A 19572-nucleotide genomic window follows, 5' to 3' on the forward strand; every position below is an offset into this window, starting at 1 on the left:
GTAGTACGGGGCAGGGAGGTTTCGTTGTTCTCGTTTTAGTGACGGGGCGTGGAGACCCTGAGAGACAGACTTGTCTCGGGCCGTGTGGGAAATGTGGCAGAGATGAGCACCGCCTCTCAGCGTCCACGCTGTAGGTGCTCGGGCCCAAAATGTGGGTGACTTCTGCCCACTAGACGGTAGAAGACGTTTGAGGTGGGCTGGCCCTCCCGCCCTCCAGCAGCAGCAGGGGGAGGACACCCCGGGTGGGTGTCTGAAATAGTTGTAGGCACTGGTGATCAGGCATGTCCCCCGCTGACTGCTTGAGCGGGACCTCCATCAGGACCTGAGCCGGTCCGTGTAACGCCAGCGAGGACCCTAACGGGACCTGCAGGGCTGCTCAGGGATGCTCTGAGAGCCCCCGGCGCCGTGCTGGGGTGGGATAGCTCCCTGTCTTATTCCTAGCATTGTGTCAGGCCCTGAGCTGGACCACCTCATAGCTGGAAATGGGCATGATGTAATATCCGACGCCAGGCCATGCTGTGTACAGCCAGGAGCCTGGCTGCTTTGTCATGCTTTCACTGAAGATGATTATGCCTGAGGCTTTCAAAGGAACCCAAAAGCATTAGATCTCACTTGCTTGACTTTCAACAGGATTTCCAGGGGTTTTTTTTTTGGGGGGGGGGGGGGGGGGGGGGGAGGGAAGTAAAAAATCCCAGCCTGCCACAAACCTTCTGCCAAGCTGAAGGGTGTTACCTTTGAGGAAATATTGATGCAACTACTAAAACTCTTCAAGAGAAACCAGCTGCTGCTTAATACTGCAGGATCATCTCTCCTTCTATAAAAGGAATTCAAATGCTACAAATGGAAGGTCTTTTTGAGAAAGACATAGAATCTGGCTCCGTGACCTACACATCTTCAAATCATGTAGAGCAGCTCTCGGAACAAGGTACCATACTATAGTGAGGCCATGGCCTGAGTTGTTGCCAGCACAGGATTGTTCCCTGTAGGATGACTGGTCTCTGAATTACATCAAGTCAAGTTTTAATTCAACCTGACATAGAGCTTTATTGAGAACTTACGTAAATACGTGAAAATGAGTGTGATGTAATATTAAAATTGGAAAATTGGCTTGGAATAGTATACCAGAGTAAATATAAAACGGGCTGTGTAAAAATTTGGCACAGGTGAAAGATTATTCACGTAACATTCTTACTTTTGTTGGCAAAATGATGCCAATAAAATATTATGGTATGTGTTGAAATGGGACAAAACGTGGCTTAAAAACAAGTTGCCATGCTGCCAGCAAGTAATTGGGCTTGGGTAATTAAGGCCTGACTCTGCAGGCTTAATCTGGCTGAAGTGAGCCTCATGGATGTTGAGCGTTGCGGTAGGGTCGCACAGGCACCAGGAGAGCCGAGAGCGGGTACGAGGGAGGCATCCTGCAGTATGGAGGACTGGTGAGAGGAGGACTGTTCCAGGGCTCTTCAGCCCCTCTTCTTTTACCAGGAGAGAGGCAACGCAACCTGTTTTCTCACGGCAGCACAGCAGTGGTAATTAATCACAGCTGCTTCAAAGGTAGAGCATTCCCTGCGAGTGCTAAGTTTAAACGCATTCTTTAATCAAAAGATGCATTAACAAAAAACAGGCATGCTAGATCTCCCCAGGTGAATCGGATGCTGATTTTTCTTTCTAGCAGAAATGAATATGCTTGGAGCCCCTTTGAATATTGTGCAAGATGATGCAGGCAGTTTTTTTCTTGCTGCTGCTGCCATGGCATGGCCGTTAGTTTAATGATGGCCAGCGTTGCTTACAGATTTTATAATAGCTTTAAGGACTCATGTCTCAAGTCACTGGGAACGTTCTTTCAACAGGCTTATCATCGATGCTTGGAGGGTGGCGAGGGGCTGGGCAGAGCCACAGGGAGGCACTGGGATGGGGCATCAGGGAGAGTCATCTTGGTGCCTGATATCTCAGGGCTGTCTGGGCTCTGAGAAGTGGCTCTGGACTGCTTTCAATAACCCCTTTATCATGTGGTGGCCATGGGGGGCTGCCCGGACACCTGAAAGCTGGTGTTGCAGCCCTTTCCATGCTGTTCCTGGCAGTTTCCCTGGCTAATTGTGCATTAGCCTGGCCCCATCCCCTGTTGCTCTCTGCCCCTTCGCAGCAATGGCTGTGCAAAACCCACATAACGCTCTTAAGAGTGAGTGGGGAGTTGTCACGCTAATGCCTTTTGCCCCCTGAATACTTCTGGCACCAGCCCAAGGGCCATTTAAAGGCAGGACTGCGAGCAGAGCTTGCCAGTTGTTTAAGTGGTCTCTCTCAATCTGAATTAAAAGAATTAAAATTCTTGGTGGATTATAGGTTGTAGTCATGACAACAAATTCCCTCCCTTACTCTTTTTTTCGGAAATTGTCTTGTAGTTCAGATATGTTGCCAAACAAAACCCTTCAATTTTTTTCTTAACTAATGTTTCAGGTAATAACAGCATTAAATTAAAAAGCAAAATAAATGGTCATCAGCGTTTTGATGACTATATATGTTTTATGCCTGGTATCTTCTTGTGAAATGGGAAATCTCTTGACTGTGCAAGTCAATAAGGCTTTTTTGTTCAGTGGTATTAGAGGGAATTTCACTAGCCTAAAAGAAGTGGGGATAATTACTAACAGGAGTTCTTGTGCAGTGTATACCTGTAATAGTTAAAGGGAAAGCTGCTTAAATTTATTCTGACAATTGCAGATACAGCACTGGAGGAATCATTTGAATTATTCATTCTGCAACAAGGAAACATCCCACTTTTCTTTAGAAATGAAATCCCAGCCTGATTTAAAATATACTTTTATGGGTTGGTTTCCTTTTTTTTGAAGTGATTTTGCCATTTCAAGACTTCTATTATAATCACCTGTGAATGTAGGTTTTTACAGAAAATTATTCTGATTTCTAAAAGAAAGGTGAAACTGATTTTTTTACATGAACTGCTTCTTGTAGAATAAGTTTAATGAAATTCAGCTTTCTTTCATAAATAATGCAGCACTTGCATTTGATTAGGTGAAGCCTAGAGGAATTTCTACCTAATCAGATGCATAGCAAGAAGGATATTGCCTGCAGACTGTTACCATTATCAATGGTGGTGGCAAGGAAAGTACAGCTCCGTGTGTGTCCAGATTGAAAGCTTTGTTTCTTAAGAGAAGTTGCAAAACAAAGTATATTTGTTCCAACAACTGATTCCTTGCATCTCAGAGTGTCCTGACTATTTGTAAAACAAGGTCTGGCTTCTAAGTATTATCATTATTGTGGCATGAAGAAACTTCAGGTTAACTGGAGACTGCCTTGTCCTGGTTATGTGTTTCTGACCCTTCCAAGAAATAAATATATGTGGGGAAGAGACAATCTTTGCATCAGAGAGCTTATGGTCCAAATAAGCAAAGTAGACATTGGGAATCATTGGGACCAATTCCAAAAGTCTTGAAAAACAGCACAAACCTCATGATACCATAAAAAATAGAAAAAAAGATGCATGTGTGCCTCCATTCATTAAAACAATAGATCACATACAGCAAAAAGCAAACCAGTTTGCAAATGGTGTATTTGCAAGTTTTGCAGAAACATTTTGAGAGTTCTTGAGTAAATGTTGCTTTAATTAGTCACTTGTGGTCAAGTTTTATGCTGTTCTGTAAATCTAGTCGCAAGACTTTGTTCTAGTCTGTTTTCATGCCCAGGAAGCTGTTACTAACAGCAGGGGGTGTGCATGAACAGAGGGTAGTTTGAATAAGGCCATTAGTCCTTTAGTCAACATACATATTAATAAATAAAAAAGGGTCTGGTCTCCGTTCTCTAGCCCTGAGGCCAACTGGCATAAACTGACCTGCAAGTATTCCGTAAGTGTTTTTATCCTCTGAGAGAGAGCGGCTGAGCCCAAGCTGGCTTTTGGGACCAAACCCTGGTCTGGGTTCAGCCCTGGACCATGCCTGGGAACTATTTGCGGGTGGTGTGAAACTGTTAGGGATCATGTTAACAATATAACAGCGTGGATGGTCATGGGCTCAGCCTCTGGGTCTGGTTACTTTACTGGGGGTGATGCTCTCTTAGGGCTTGGTTATGCTCTCTGCTGAACTCAGTTCAGTGGCATCTTGCTCTACTGCTGTAATAAAGTAATATTTTAAATAAAACTGTAAAGAACTGAACCCTGACGACAAAGCCCAACACCACTGCCTTATCACACTGTGCTCAGATTTTTCTCTTAACGTTTGTTCAGATATGTAAAATTGCAAATGTTGGAAGTTCTTCAGGCCAGATGCTAAGCGGGTTTAAGCTGACAATTCGTGCTAGCTGAGGTTCTGTTTTTTCACTTATATTTCTTGGAAAGGGCAATGAGATGTAATGAATAAATGTAAAACACAAGAAATAGAGCCCAGGATACATGGGAGACGTGCTTGCACCCTGTGATTTGCTGTCGAGAGGGTTTAGCTCTGAGCTCAGAAGTGTATTTATGGAGCTGCTGGTCAGAACTGTGTAATTTAAAGGTGAAATCAGTTCTCTTTTTTAATCTTGAGTTTTCATTCCTCTCCAAATTGGTGCAAGCAGATCTCCTGGGCCTACATTGTCATGGGAGCACTAGAGGCCAAGAACAGAATTAATTTCTGGAAGTTTGAGAGCAAAACCATCAGGTTTAGGCCTGTAAAATGTTAGTCTGTTTCTGACTTTCCCAAGAATTGTCTGAAATACTTTTGCCCACTCATAACTCAAGCGACTTCATGTGAGATATTAGAGCTGGTTTTATGTGTGAGTACTGACAGAAGTAGTGCACAGCCTTTATCATAGCCAACTGGAAAAAAAGCCTCAAAAATATAACTCCCAGACCTTTTTTTGGTCCAAAACAATGTCAAAATGCCATGGAAGAAATGGGAAACAAGGCTGAGCCCTCAGTCATTTGCCCTAAGGTAGATAGGATGTTCTTCGCTCAAGATCCTGGTCAAGTTATCACACAGAGCTGTGTCCCAAGTGCTGAAGAGCAAGCAAGCTTGGTCCTTTCTGTTGCTCCCCTGCTGTTGCTCTGGAAAGCATTTGTTCCAGCCTGCTTCAGCTGCAGAGACTTAGCCTTGATCACCAGTGGATTTTAGGGCCAAGGTCAAGACTCAACACTATACCCTCATCACCGTCTTGTCCTTTGCTGATGCTTCTCCAAGCACAGGCAGCCTTTTACATCCTGAAACACATCAGGCTCACTGGGTAGCTTCAGTGATGGAAAGTGATACTATTTCTATGCCAACTGCAGTCTCACCATGAATTTCCTATTCTTTCTTCCTCTGCGACTAGATTAATTAGGGAGCTCTTCAAAAATCACTCGAGCAGTGAATGCGGGTAGCGTGGGTGAATGGAGACACAGGGCACTGCAGCTGAGGGCTTGCAGCAGGAGAAGTGGTTACCTCTGAGAGACAGGATGCTTTTCTGTATGGGAGGGATGTTGACAGAGTGTGCAGTCATTAGTTACTATGAGTGGTGGTCACTACATTTATCTTTTGTCATTGTAATACGCTAAGTTTTAAAAAACATATATGGCTGCATCCTTGAATGATCTCTCCTCAACTATGTGGCTTTGCAATCCTTGTCTGCTAGAGTTGGTGTTGGGTGGAAAAAGGACTTTGGGGTCTTCTATTACTTAGTTGTAGGAAGCATCCTGGGTTCGTTACCAGTGCATGTCCATTTCTCCTGGAGTTCCCTTGTGTGTTCCCAGCTTCACCCCCAAGTAAGATCTTGCCAAAATCACTTACGTGCTGTGGAGCAAAAATGTGACTGATACAAATGTTGCAGCAGTGTATAAAATGCTAAATTATTCATGGTACTTAAGCACAGAAAGTCCCAGGGCTGAACTGACATAATGAAAAACTCCAGGCAAAAAAACCCCACCATGGAAAGTCTTAGATTAAAAACAGTTGCAAACTTTAGAGTCAGACTATATTATAGAGTCGTAATCCCTTCTTCCTTTAAATGCCCCTCCTGATGCTGTACCCTGGGCTGTCATAGCCAACTACTTTTAATGTCATTATCCACATCACTTTCCCATGAACAGGGACCTAAGGCAAAGAAATGTCAGATGACTTGTCCTCGTCCGAAATAGAAAATCTGCAGTGGCAGCGGTATTTGCAACTAGGTCTTCTCAAACCAAAGCCTTGACCATGTTAACCCACTTCCTCCCTATCATAAATGAAGTGATCATCTGGAGGAGTTCTGTGGGCAAGCACCTGCGCACCATTTCATACCAGAGCATCAGACATACTCACACAGCTGGTCTTCCAGCTTGCCTGGGACCTCTGTGGGCTACCATCATAGTTGTATTTCTTCATCATAACGAACCTCAGTTTTCACCCCTCTATAACACAAAGGGTCCTGTGTGCTAAATCTTGCCCTGGACCACTTTCACCTCTGGAGTTTTCTGATGAAAGACCTGCAAACCAAAATATTAATGTAGGAGCACAACTTTGAGAATTTAAGCAGCTGAATGGACCATGATGTGCTTCTTAATTCATGGAGAATTTTAACAGAGATGCACTGGGCCCAATATGTAGTGTTATAACTGAAACAGGTAGATGTAAAGATCAACAGATCAGTTGAAACGAAAACTCAACCAAGTGGTAAAAAAATACAACTAGAAGCTTAGGGAATTCATACTGTTAAGCAGTCTGTTTCCAGATTTTTTTATCATTTTGCTTGGTCCTGAAAACATTGTTCAACAGCTGATTTCAAGTTTCCTTTTGCACTTTGTTACCACTTTTATTGTGGAAAACTGATTTAAAAAACCAAAAGAGATCAACTTAAACAGTGTTGTGTTGGTTTCTGTACATGTCAAAACATATTTCCATTGGAAACATTTTTGACAAAGCACTTCTTGCTTGTTTGAAAAACATTTTGAATAAAAACGTTCAAGCTGCTTTAGTCACTTTGCCTTTTGCTTGGAGGGTAAAATAGGCTTTCAAAACTGTTCAGTGTTCCCTTTTGCCCTGGAGGCATGCAGGAACTGTAGGAGAAGATCTGATTTGCAATCTCTTTGTGAGTTGAAAAGGTTCCTCAGGATCCCATCAGGACCTGCAGCAAATGAGGGGAAAGCAGTGTTTCCTAGCTGACATCCTTCCCTTTACCAAGTGCTGAACAGCAGTGGTGGCAACATCAGTGACCTCAGCTTTATTTGCCAATTAATGAGTGTCTGTAACTTGATATTTCATTTTTCCCAGACTGTACCCTCGTCACGCAAGTGCTCTCAACAACTTGGGAACGTTGACCAAAGACGTGGTGGAGGCAAAGGACTACTACAGACGGGCCCTTCAGTTAAACCCTCAGCACAATCGAGCTCTCTTCAATCTTGGCAACCTGCTCAAGTAAGTTGAACACAGAACTGGCACCAAGGAAATTCACATTCTCTCTATGCACATTACCAAAGCAGTTTTTTCTGCCAACTGGTAAAGGAATGGCGTTATTTCTTATTGCCGACCTAGAGTGCCAGCACGAAGGTGAGGCTTAGTTTGGATATCCTTATGCTGTCTGCCACATCACTTCAGGTGCTGTTTACAATTGTGTTTCAGTTGGAGGAAATTCACTTGTTCTAAATCAGGCATCAAAAATGAGGTGCCTAAACCCAACTAGTCACCTGAGATTCCCATCTCGGTGGAGAGGTGTAAGCCTTTCCAGTGCAGTAAGCCATGTTATTCAAAGACAGGCATCTGATGCAGATCTAATAAATAACACAGATCCAACAAATCCCTCTCTGCAAGTTCCCACTTCTCTTCATTAGCTGTATGGGAAGGTCAATGCGTAGTTTAGGCATAAGCACCTAACTCTGAGATGCTCAGAGCAGCAGAAGGTTCATCCCATTGCAGCGCGGGTGGGTCTGGATTTGAGGGGAAAGCTGGTTTACATCCCTATATGGTTACTCTGCTGAGCAAGAAAACAAGTTAATCAGCTCATAATTTCATTCGTTACTTAGAGTGTCAGCCTTTAGCAAGGAGAATAGCAGACGATCATAATCATGCAAATTAATTTGACTAACCATATCTAAAGACTGAACTTAGATCTACACAAGAAACTTTGCCCGTATGATGAGATCTGCTAGGGGTGCAATTAAAAAAAGTAAAATATCTCTATTCCTGCATTGCTATTTTGCACCAGCAAAAAAAATGCCTTGTTTTTGTGAGGATAGCGTGTTATTTGCTGACAGAACTGCATAAACTACAGCAGTAAAAGTACACTTTTGCTGATATAAACTGCACCTATTTTGCTGGTAATAGGTCTCTGGTAAATCTTTTAGAGTAGCTTGGGCTTTAGTGTTGGACAGGTTTTAAAGTAGCACTGTCTCATCAAAACGTACTTGAGCTCTCTGGTTCTGAAATGTTACTCTGAGTGTGAGTTTATGTGACAGATATTAAGTGGATCGCTGAAGTTCTGCCTGGTCTGTTCAGTAGCAGAGAAGTTATCAGAATAATATTACAAGTAAACCTGATGGTTTGAGGTTAGAATATGGCAGATGAGTAATTCTTAAATAGAAAGTAGGTGAGTGCTTTACTGGAAATACTCACAAGAAAGGAAAATGGTAAAGACAGTCTTATTACAAGAGAAATGGAAAGCCTTTGTATTATTCATCAGATTTGGTTGATAGAAATTAATCTTAGGTAGCAATGGTGTTTAAAAATACATATTGTCCTTTTAATCCATCATGTTTGCCTTAGTTATTATTCTCTGTGATTTTTTTTTTTAATATAAAATATTAATACAAAAGGACGTAAACCAGAAGCAGCACCAGGACGTGTCAATAATGCTTAAATCTGGCCTGTTGATGGGCTCTTATGACCCAGCAGATGGGTAGAAACTGGATTTGTTGCACTGGCAACGCACAAAGGAGACATGTGGGAAAATCTCTTAGAAGTGCTGTTTGTTTTGTGTGCAATATGTCATGTTTTTCTTAACGTGATAGTTAAGGTATTGTGTGTCCTGTTGGACTGTATGTGCTCTGCATCCTTCTGTGTTGCCATATATTGTGGTACGTTAAAGGCGTGTGATGCTTGTGTTAAACGCGTTAAAAGAAAGGGCTCAGGTTCCACCTGCCCTTTTCCTACACCCATTTGCTCCCATTTTCTAGACTTCTTTTTAGGCTTCCAAAACAACCTAGTGCACCTGGACACACCAGTAGTATTAATTATAATGGAGACTGGCTGTTCTCCTCTCCCTATTCAGCTTTAAAAAACCTGCTAAAACATAGGTAGAGTTCATGGTGGAGGGATTAGCACATACGTAAAGCAGATGGTGTGCAGGCAGATCCTATATGAATGTCTCTCCTAAAACACTAGCCCAAACCCCTTTGCCAGGACCTTTCCTGGATCATCCATCAACTTAGCAGGGATCATCAGCCATGCTGGAGCACGAGGTGACTTGTGAGATGACCAGACAGGAACGAGGCAGAGATTTCAAGCTCCCCTTTCCTACAGCTTTGTCTTTATTTATGTTTTCTACCTGGCTCTCCAAATTATCCTTTCATATATATATATATAGGGCAACCAGTATTCTGCAGACACTAAATGCTACTCTAATATAGGTAATAAATGAAAATCTGCAGAGTATTACAGGCAGATATTACTTTCTGGCTGTGCTATGAGACATTACGGAGAGTGTTTTGATTTTTAAACATATGGCAGAGAGACGATAAATGGTCAAGCCATAAAAGCATTTTCTGTCCTCTTTGCAGAGGCTTTAGTGCATGGTGCAGATCAGGAAGAGCCGGATCTGCAACACTTAAGGCACGTCCAGTAACAGCGCTACTTGTACTGGGACACGTAATGAAACCGTCTGGCATGGGGAATTCCCAGTTGAATTCTGCTGAGTTCCTTTTACCCACCCCTGCTCATAGCATAGAAATCTGATGGCGGATATTAGATTTCACCTCCTCTGGAGTGCTGAGAAAGGGGAACTCCAGGATTTTGGAAGGATGGGTTTGCTATTCCCATGTGGGAATCTGCCTCTTGTTATTCCCTGTAAATAAGCTCTCTATTTACGCATCTATTGCTTGTGATTTAAGCTTGAGTAAAAGTCTGGTTTGAGGACCACAGGGTGGAATTTTTAAGTTTTTTTTCCTGCGGAAGTCCTAGATGAAAAAGGATGTTTCCATTTTCTGTTTGCACATAATGAAGACAGCTATGTGCCAGAAGATGAATGTTCTCAGGAAGCATTGCAGGGTAATGGCTGAATAAGCCTCTGGTTTTGTTTACATATCCTAAAATAAAGTTGTATGTCATCATTTTCTTGCCTAATATAAATATTGGAGAGTAGATAATTAAACAATGCCAACAGATATCTTAGTTAAAATAGACCCAAAAATGGCCTACCTAAAAGTGAGAAATCTCTTTCTCTGCTTTTGTGGTCCGTGACCAGTGACACAGAGCAGCCTGATGCTGCTTTCTTGTGTTTTGGTTTGAAGTTTTCCATTATACAAATATTTAAGTTCTCTATATAGGTTCAGTTTTGTTGAGATACTGGTTGAAAAAACTGAGATAAATATCCTTCAGAATACCTCACAAATTTATAGCCTGTGGGATATCCTGTAAAGACACAAGAAATAAAATATTATGAACATTTGAAGTAAATATTTATCTTGGCTTTCTATTGCAGGAAGAATGGGAGAGAACCTCTTATTTGCGGTACTGTATCTATCCATACCTAAAGCACTCCAATATTCAGTACACTGTTTCTTATGAAGAAAAGGCTCATAACTCTTACGTGCTTTGAGAGTGTTATGGCTTCATTTTCGGGGGGGAAGCGAAATGCCTAGAAACACTGCGCAATGAAATCTTGAGTTTATTCAAAGGACTGATTCTCTTCTGAATGTAGAGTAACACACAATGTGTTCTGTGTGTTTGTTGCCATGATTTAGTCCCAAGTTTAGCAAACCCATCTATTCAGAGGAAGGAGGACTATCTGTCCTCTCTGATACAGGCTTCTGGATATGTATGTATGTGAATATGCTGACACAGGCTTGTGTGACGTGTCTGAAGATGCTGAAAAACATCAGATAGATATTACGTGTATGGAGATTTAAGATCTTTTAGAGAGTGAAACATTCCTCCCTTCCGTTCAAAGAAGCAAACTGGGTGATAATATTCAGGGATACTGCATCTGGCTTTCTGGATGGTCTCTGGTTAGGATACTCTTGTGTTACATGAAGTGCTGTCGTTATCTGTCAGTATCACATGTTGTAGCCTGTTTGTGGGGAAAAAAAACCAAATCAACCAAACTCTGGCAGTGTCAAATTTACAGTAGATTCAGAAAATAACTTAGGTTGGAATGGACCTCTGGAGATGATTTGGTCAAGCCCACTACTCAGAGCAAGTCTAATTGGATCAGGTTGCTCAGGGCTGTGTCCAGCTGAATCTTCAACACCTCCAAGGACAGAGATGCCACAATCTCTCCATGCAACCTGTTTGAGTGTTTGACCGCCTTCATGGTGAAAAATATTTCTCTGTACGTCTAATCAGAATTTCCCATGTTCCTACTTGCATCTGTTGCCTCTTGTCCTGTCACCGTGCACCTCTGAGAAGAGTTTGGCTCTGGCTTCTGTGTATCATCTGACCTGTTAGTTGCAAGCAGCACTGAAGCCACCCCTGAGCCTTCTCTTCTCCGGGCTGCGCAGACATGGCTCGCTCAGCTTCTCCTCGATGCAACAGGTACTCTAGCCCTGACCTTCTTGAGTAGCCGTCTGTTGGGCTTCCTCCAGTAAGTCCATGCCTTTCTTGCACTCGGGAGCCCAACTCTGGACAGACATTGCTCCAGATGTGGTCTCACAAGTATCATATAAGGTGGAGGGATCACTTCCCTAGACCCACTGTTGGCTGCCTTTGCCATGTAGGGTACATTGCTGGCCCATGATCAATTTGTTGTCCACCAGGACCCCAGTCGTCCCCCAAACTGTGCTTGTGCACAGGGTTATCCCGCTCCAGGTGCAGGACTTGCAGGACTTTTGTTGAACTTCCTGAGGTTCCCATTAGACCTGGTCCCTCTGAAAAGCATCCCTGATGTGCAGAATATTGCCCACTCCCCCACTTTGGTGTCATCCACATGGTATAGACGAATGGCGAAGGAATGCATCTAAATTATCTGAATCAGTTTTAAACTAGGGAGTTGAGCAGGCTTAGAGGCTTCCTTTCATACAGTTGGAGTTAGACAGTGCAAGCTCCCCTTGGATTATGGTGTGAAACCAAGATGAGATGTTCAGAACAGTTGTGGAGCCCTTGTTTGAGTTCTGTGTTTCTGGCTTTAATGCAGTCAAACTAACTTCACAAAATAAAACAAATCTTGAAAGTTAAAAAGTCCTCTAGAACAGTAATTCCTAGGTTACTTTTTCTGTTGCAAATGAAATTTGCTCCAGTGCTAACAGCCCACACACAGCCCCGTGCATCACCAGACTTCTGCAGGATGGTTTAAGCTGATGCTTCTTGAACTGCAGGGCACTTGCAAAAACATGGAAGAGATGCTCCTGGTGGAAAGAGCTATTCCTTGCTCTCGGCTCAGACATGCTGGTTGTAGAGGGGAGGATGGGGACTCGAGTGGAAGAGGGAGTCAGGAGAGGCATTGTAAGGCAAGGTAATTTGGGGAAAAATTGGATTAAATGATCATAGACTCCTCATGTCAGTTGAATTTGTTCCTCTCTCTGTCATAGCAAAAGTATACATTACCTAGCTTTTCCTGCTCCAGATCCCCAGTTTACAGTAAATTAGTGTATCGGACTGTTCTTCCAATGCTCTGCACTCTCCCAAATTGCATGAGACTGATATAAGCGACGGCCACGATCCTGCAAAGCATTGGCCTTGATCCAGGAAAGCACTTCAGTCAGTAATTAATTTTCAACTTGCATACATAAAAATCAAGTACGCGTTTAAGTGCTTGGCCAGAGCACTTGGTATCTTGCAGGCCTGAGTCCTCTGAGAAACTACTGGATCTGCTTTTTTTAATATAATTCAGTCTGTCACATAAAAAGATGCCATAATCTTTCCCTCTCTAGCCCCACTTTCAGGAGACAAACATTGTTCTTGGATCAAACGGGGAAAAAAAAGGCCATTTTATAAAACAGGGTAATTAAGAGGGTTGCTCCATGTTCAGAGTGCATGCTTGTGGTTAATGGGAACTTTTACTGCTGCTGAGTGGATCACTTAATCCTTTTATTTCTGTAGCTGGCATTTCCTACATTTTTTTGCCAAACATCAATACCTTTATAAAGCAGTCATCTGTTTTTGATTTATAAAAGTGTGTCATGAAACTCCAGCCAAGGGATCCAAAAGTTTTATAAATTGACAAGCTAGCTAGTCTTTAATTAGTTCAGGAGAAAAGTGGTTCTTTATTTGTTTTTGCTTCATTCGTGTGATTTATATGGAACACCACTGGAAGAAGAAAAAGACTAGCACAACTGGTTTTACTTAGCTTAATGCACAGGCAAAATACTCTTCCAGTTACACAACTAGAAAGGGAAAAAGTCTGCAAAGCCACATATATTATCAGCTGAAATTTGCACCTTATAAACAAGATCTGGTTACTCGACCATGTCACTCAGATGAAATCTAAGGCCAAAGCAGCAAGGTGTTCACATATTTTCTGTGTCCCAGAGCCCTTTGTTTCTTTTTGTAAGCCCTGCTATTCATATTCTTTGTACACCCAACACAAGGAAAATGTTGTTCCAGTCCAGCTAAACATCCTTAGATGTTTGTTCAGGAAACCTTCTCATTTTTCCAAGGAAAGAAATACAGAGCGATACTGGAGAAGTTGTAGCTCAAATAAATAAACATCCTTAGATTTTTGTTCAAGAAACCTTTTCCGTTTTCCATGGCAGTAAATGCAGAGCAACACTGGAAAAAGCCTAGCTCATCAGCATAGCCATCTCTCAGCTACCTATCTCATAATCCTTAGGATCTGAAGAACAGACTCCTCTAGCCTAATGATCCACTTGCTAAGGAATTATTTAGAGATCCCAGGCAGATTTAACTTAGTGATATTTTAATTTCAAAGTATTAATTTAACTAAGTCATAAGTGGATCTATAACAACACTGGCTGTCTAGGAACGTGCAAAGAGTTTGCGGGAATTTTTTTAAGGAAATGCAAATGTTTTGGTGTCTCCAACCTACTGATGTGAGAGCAGGGCTGGTGAGAGCAAATGTCCTCTTGCCAGCTCAGTCAGTGCCTCAGTGACATGACTGGGGCCAGACCTCCAGAAGCTGATTGCAAACGCGGTGTTACCCTGACAGCATCCCTTTCTATAGGGCATGTGCCTTCCCAAGGACATTGCTGGGAGGGTCTTGTGCAGTACTTCATGCCTGGGGACACTTTTGCTATCTTGTCCTTCATGTATCCTTAATTTCTGATGGGATGAATGGGGCAGAATTTGATGTATTTGCCATAAAGAGAAATATTGAGAGGAGATGTACAGTAGGCCTGGAGAATTTTACAAGATCTAGTGGTTATGACTCAACAGACAGAGCATGTGGCCTGTACTGCTTGCCTGATAGCCAAAATAAAATACTTTTTACTCTTCTCTTTTTACTCAACTCTGTGGAGTTGAGGAATACTGTTTTGGGGGTGTTTCGTCTTCACTGGGATCATTGCATAGTGCTCAGTATGACAGTCACCAGAATAGCAGACCAAACAGCAGATTCATTAAAGCCGATGTCCTCCCAACCCCTGAGAATAGCATATGGAAACAGCGATGGGCCAAAGAGATGCAGGTATGCACACTGTGGAGAAGAAGCACGAGTGAATCATTTAGTCTTTGTTGAAAAGGTCAAGTTGGGAACTTTCACATCTCTTTAAAGTAGTTAATCAGTGGGGTGACCTAAACATGTGCATACAAGAATGTTTCTTTCTTTTTTTCCCTCCTTCCCTGTGCTGCAGGTCCCAAGGGAAGAAGGAGGAAGCTGTAATCTTACTGCGGGACTCCATTAAGTATGGCCCAGAGTTCGCAGATGCTTACTCAAGCCTGGCCTCGCTGCTAGCTGAACAGGTAATGGGCATCACTTGAACTCCCGTGCCTTCTGCATGTGTGCATGCACTGCTGCCGCAGCCACATCACCTCCTGTGTGTCCCAGTGGAGCACCCTCGCCTTGCACACATGCGGTGGCAGGCGTGGGTCTGCGGCTGTCTGCAGAGAGCTCTTGGGCTGCTTTAGAGATGACTTTTTCAAGATGGGAGGCAACTCATTTGCAGTGAGTAATTACACCCACATGATGTGGCTCTGAATTAAATCACTGTTGAAGTTGTGAGTAAATACCCTCTCTGCAGCTCCCCACGTCTATGGCGAAGTCTTAATCCGTTGCACCTTGAATGTTGTGACAGCAGAATAGGCAAGCGCTTCCCCCTCAGACACACATGCCTACACCTTAAGATTTCATAATAAATCACTCCAGAGCTAGGAAATGTCAGAAACCAGGTGGCCTCTGCAGCCCGAATTCTGCCCCTTGCATGCACACGTTGGAATACGGCCCTTAATTACCGTGGTAGATGATCACATAGAGGGGCTGGGAAGGCTTGCTAGCTTTATATTGCTCTTAATGAGCAGCTGTTCAATATTTTATTTAGCCTCATTGTTCAATATGTGCCCCCAGGCCTTATTTACTGCGCATGGCCCAGGCTGCACTCTGGAGGCAGGATTACTCATTTCCTCTCAGGCTTGTTCCCCATGCTCATTACTCAGGGCTCTCCCTACTCTCTGTAGTTAGGTAGTTTATTTCTACAAGGTCCCTGTGAGGTGAAATATTGTCCCTGCGGAGGAAAAGGGAAATTGAGGCACAAAAAGCTTGAGTTCAGAAGAAGCCACGAAGCGTGGGTGCCCACGTCGAGACCACCAAGCCCTGCTTTTCTCCACGCCTGTAGCAGCAGATGAGGGATGCTGTGCTTTGGGCGTTGCTCCCATGGGCTGCGGCCACAACCAGTGGCCCCAGTATGGGGCTGTGGGGGTGGGTGAAGAGGTCCTTGTAACTATACAGCTCCAGCACACCTCTGCAAACCTTTTGAAAACTGATGGTTTTTTTCTCCCCCAAGGTTCAAATCTAACTGTTCCATAGCTAAAGCTTTCTTAAAACGTTGCCAAATGCAAATACAGACAAAGGAAAAGAGTGTCATCTTTCACTGTTTTCCATTAAGCTGGTTAGTGAAATCTCTTTGTAAGGGAAGTGGGTAAATGTCAGCAAAACTACAAGCAGAGGTCTTGTTCTGGTTTAGGCTTCTTTAATGATGTAGGCACTCTGCAAAACTCACCTATGATATATGTGGATCACTGAAAGATGTGCTATTTTATTCTCCCTTTTAAGTGACTTTCAAATATTTGAATATTATCAATATCAGCTGCAGGGACCTAGAAATATAGTGTATAAATTGAAGGAAGAGCCTCATTGAATGGGAACTGTGTTTTGAATAAGCCTGTCAATGAAGGGTCTCCTGTAAGTGTAGGAAATGAGTCCTCTACAGTAATACCTGGTTTTAATATTAATTGAGATTATTAATTAGAACGATCAATTGTAAGGTCAACAGAGCAATAAAACCATTATAGAGTCCCGAGGCCTTCTGCCCAAAGCAAATGCCATTAGTAAGTCCAGCAATAATTCATCTACTCTTACGTATAGATTGTTCATCTTGTGAATTGAGTAAGTGGTAGGGAAAAAAGATAGTACAATTTCCTCGGAAAATAGCGATTTCCTGGAGGCTTTTAACACCTTCTCATGTTCAGCCACAGCAGACCGACTACCTGATTGTGCAGCTCCTGCCTTGCACACCCATCCTAGTGACTGCAGTAGGGGCTGTCCTACAAATAGGAGCTGCTGCCTGTGGCTGTGGGCTGCAGAATCACACCCTAGTGCTGTGTGCTTCCTGGAGGGGTACAGGCAGAAGTTTTGGCATTTTCACACCAAAGGATGATGACAGGACCCCATTTTTCAGTTTGGGGTTTTCCTCTTTGTCCAAGCAATAGTGTCCAAAATGGCTAAATGTTACAAACCTGTTTTTCTGTCTACTTGTGGCCCAGAGTCTGTCTCACAGCTATAGGGGTATCTGATGCTAGGCAGTATGTGGTAGGCTACATTGGCAGCATCGCTATGGAACTTTGGGGAAGGGAGCACAAACTGATTCCCTCTCGAAGGGATGTGATAGAAAGGGGCTGAAGTGCTATAAGTGGCACATTAAAATAACTCGCATGAGGTGACCATGCCCGTGACAACCTGCCACTCCTCCAGCTTTGCACTAAGGCTAAGAAGAGGGAAATGGGTGGACGTGGCTCAGTGAAATGGTGCCGGATTGCCTTGGTTGGTCCCACACAACGTGTTCCCCCCTATCTTAAAGGCGATGAATCTGAAATAGGGCTTATGGGTCTTTCTTTCTACAGCTGTAAAAAATGCTCCTAAGAGGAGTGTCTCATGTGCCAGGGAATTAGCCTGTAACTTGATGTAATTGCCTTTTTCTCTCCTTGATAGTTGATTCTGAAGCCAGAGCCGACATGGAAAAAAACACTGCCACATTGTATAAAACAGTTTGGCTTATCTGTGCCTTTTATAAATGCTTGCCCTTCTTACTGCTCTTTCTGCTCAGTATCGTAACTCGGTCACAATGTATTGTTGTTTTCCTTGTTTTCCATGATCACTGCAGTGGTGCTGATACCAGAAATCAAACATTTTGTTCACTGTTTTCACAACACTCCTGTGACACGGCTTCCCCAGGATTTATTCTGATGCACTTGAACAGCATCTTCTTCCCAGCTCTTGCAGTTTCATCAGCCATCTCGTGCTACTTAATAGCTCTTTTCAGGCCCTAGTTTCTGGATTCAAGTGATTTCTCTGTGTGTGTGTGTGTGTGTAATAATATCAGCCTACACTAAGAAAAAGAAACTTTTTAACGCACTTAGCTGCAGAGGAGAGCCTACACAGGCATAACCAGACTGAAAAACCCTGGAGTTCAGCCGAGAGATCCTCACATGCATAATTTTTTTAATATCATAAAAATCTCATACATTTTTTAAGCCAATCTTCTGAATTTTGTGAGGTTGATTAATGTTTCATGAAGGTCTGGGAGTGGCATTATTAAGTGTTAATGAGAATCAAGCCTTGATGAACTTAGAGTATTTCTCCCAAGAAGAGGAGAGGCTGTGAGGGAGAAAGCTCTGGCACAAAAAGCTGGTCCCACCCTTCCCAGTTTCTGACTGGGCTTAATGCAAACACTTTGTTAGCAAAATCATCCCAGGCTCTGCGCTGAGCCTGAGGCATGCAGGGTCAGGATGTTAGGTGCCAAAAAAGCAATACAACCATGATAAAAATGCTAAGTGCTCAATATTGGTGAGTGTGAATGTTTTTATGTGGGACACTGCTAATCCAGTTTAACACTGCCCTTCCATGCTTTAAAGACTGGGTTTATGATCAGTAAATAAAATGAAGAAAACTGACATACATGCACACAAAGCCACATTCCTTGGCTGAAAATTAAAATCAGAGGAAAATAAACTAATACAGAAAGCTTTGAAAATATGGTTGTCAGCGTCTTAGTGACACAGATGCTTTCTCAAAAAATTGCTCTTCATTTTAGTCAATTCTGACGATCGCTACACTTTTCCTGACCCCGCAGGATAATGATGTCAAATTCACATAAATATATCCAAAATGTCTAAACTTAAGCACTTCTTAAAAATGTGTTTCTGTGTTTTATCACACACTATCTTTTCTGCTGGCTGACCTTTATCATGTAAATGTGAAAGCACTTAACCATGGCAAACTGTGTGCTTTCATCAAGTCATACTCTTCCAATGCGATTAATTCCAGCTCTCCAGTTCTGAAATAGGAGGTGAGAAAGGAGTCCACACATTTAAGCAGCTACAGAGCAAAAGCTGCTGTCAGGTACACCCTTTAAATCCAGAGAAAGCCCCGGAGGCTCTGGGGTTTGCAGGACTTGAGGAGAGGAGAGTCCATAACTGGGAACGGACCATCCTCTTATTTCAGCGTGGATTCAGCTCCCAAGCAGGAGGTCTGCCTTGGTGGCTCCTTGGTGGAGACCTGCATGGCTGATTTCACTTGGGAGCATGGTCAGGAGGCTGTGGAGTTTGTTGCTGTAGGGCTGTGCCACTCCACGGAAAGGGAAGAATTGAAAAAAGAGTCTTTGGTGCTGTAGGCTTGCCTGACACTTTTCTGCACCGTGCTTGTCTCTGCTGTTCACGGCCTCCTTCCATAAATACACCCCACAGCAAAGTTGTGAGGTTAGGGGAGAGAGGAAGACCATGATAACCCATGCTAGCAAGCATGCAGGCAGTGGGCACGCACTGGCGCTGGAAGGAAATGGAAACCTTATTAAGTTGCTATTTGATCCAAACGAGACACCTTATTTTCATTTCAGGACCGGGCTGCCTGTAGCTCAGGCCAGATGGAGCCCAGCCAGTGGGATACTTTCTGTAGGCAGGGTGTTCCCAGAGAAAAGATCTGTATTTTCCAGAAATGCTCAGCACCAGCAAACCTCCGTGAAATCTATGCAAAATGTAAGGGCTCACTGTATCTGGGAATTAGCGCGGTGGCACGTCCTGTCAATCCCAGTGAGCTACATCTCAT

General features: G+C 43.2%; 1 protein-coding gene across 1 annotated transcript in view; it reads left to right on the forward strand.

Annotated features, from left to right (window-relative positions):
- TMTC1 (transmembrane O-mannosyltransferase targeting cadherins 1) overlaps positions 1-19572 on the forward strand; it is a 149741-nt gene that overhangs the window by 116583 nt on the left and 13586 nt on the right. Inside the window, exons 12-13 of the mRNA XM_030041302.1 lie at positions 7206-7349; positions 14891-14999. Coding sequence (XP_029897162.1) covers positions 7206-7349; positions 14891-14999 — 253 coding nt within the window. The remainder of the gene's footprint in view (positions 1-7205; positions 7350-14890; positions 15000-19572) is intronic.

The sequence above is a fragment of the Aquila chrysaetos genome, chromosome 17, assembly GCF_900496995.4.
Source record: "Aquila chrysaetos chrysaetos chromosome 17, bAquChr1.4, whole genome shotgun sequence".
In the NCBI taxonomy this organism is placed as follows: domain Eukaryota; kingdom Metazoa; phylum Chordata; class Aves; order Accipitriformes; family Accipitridae; genus Aquila; species Aquila chrysaetos.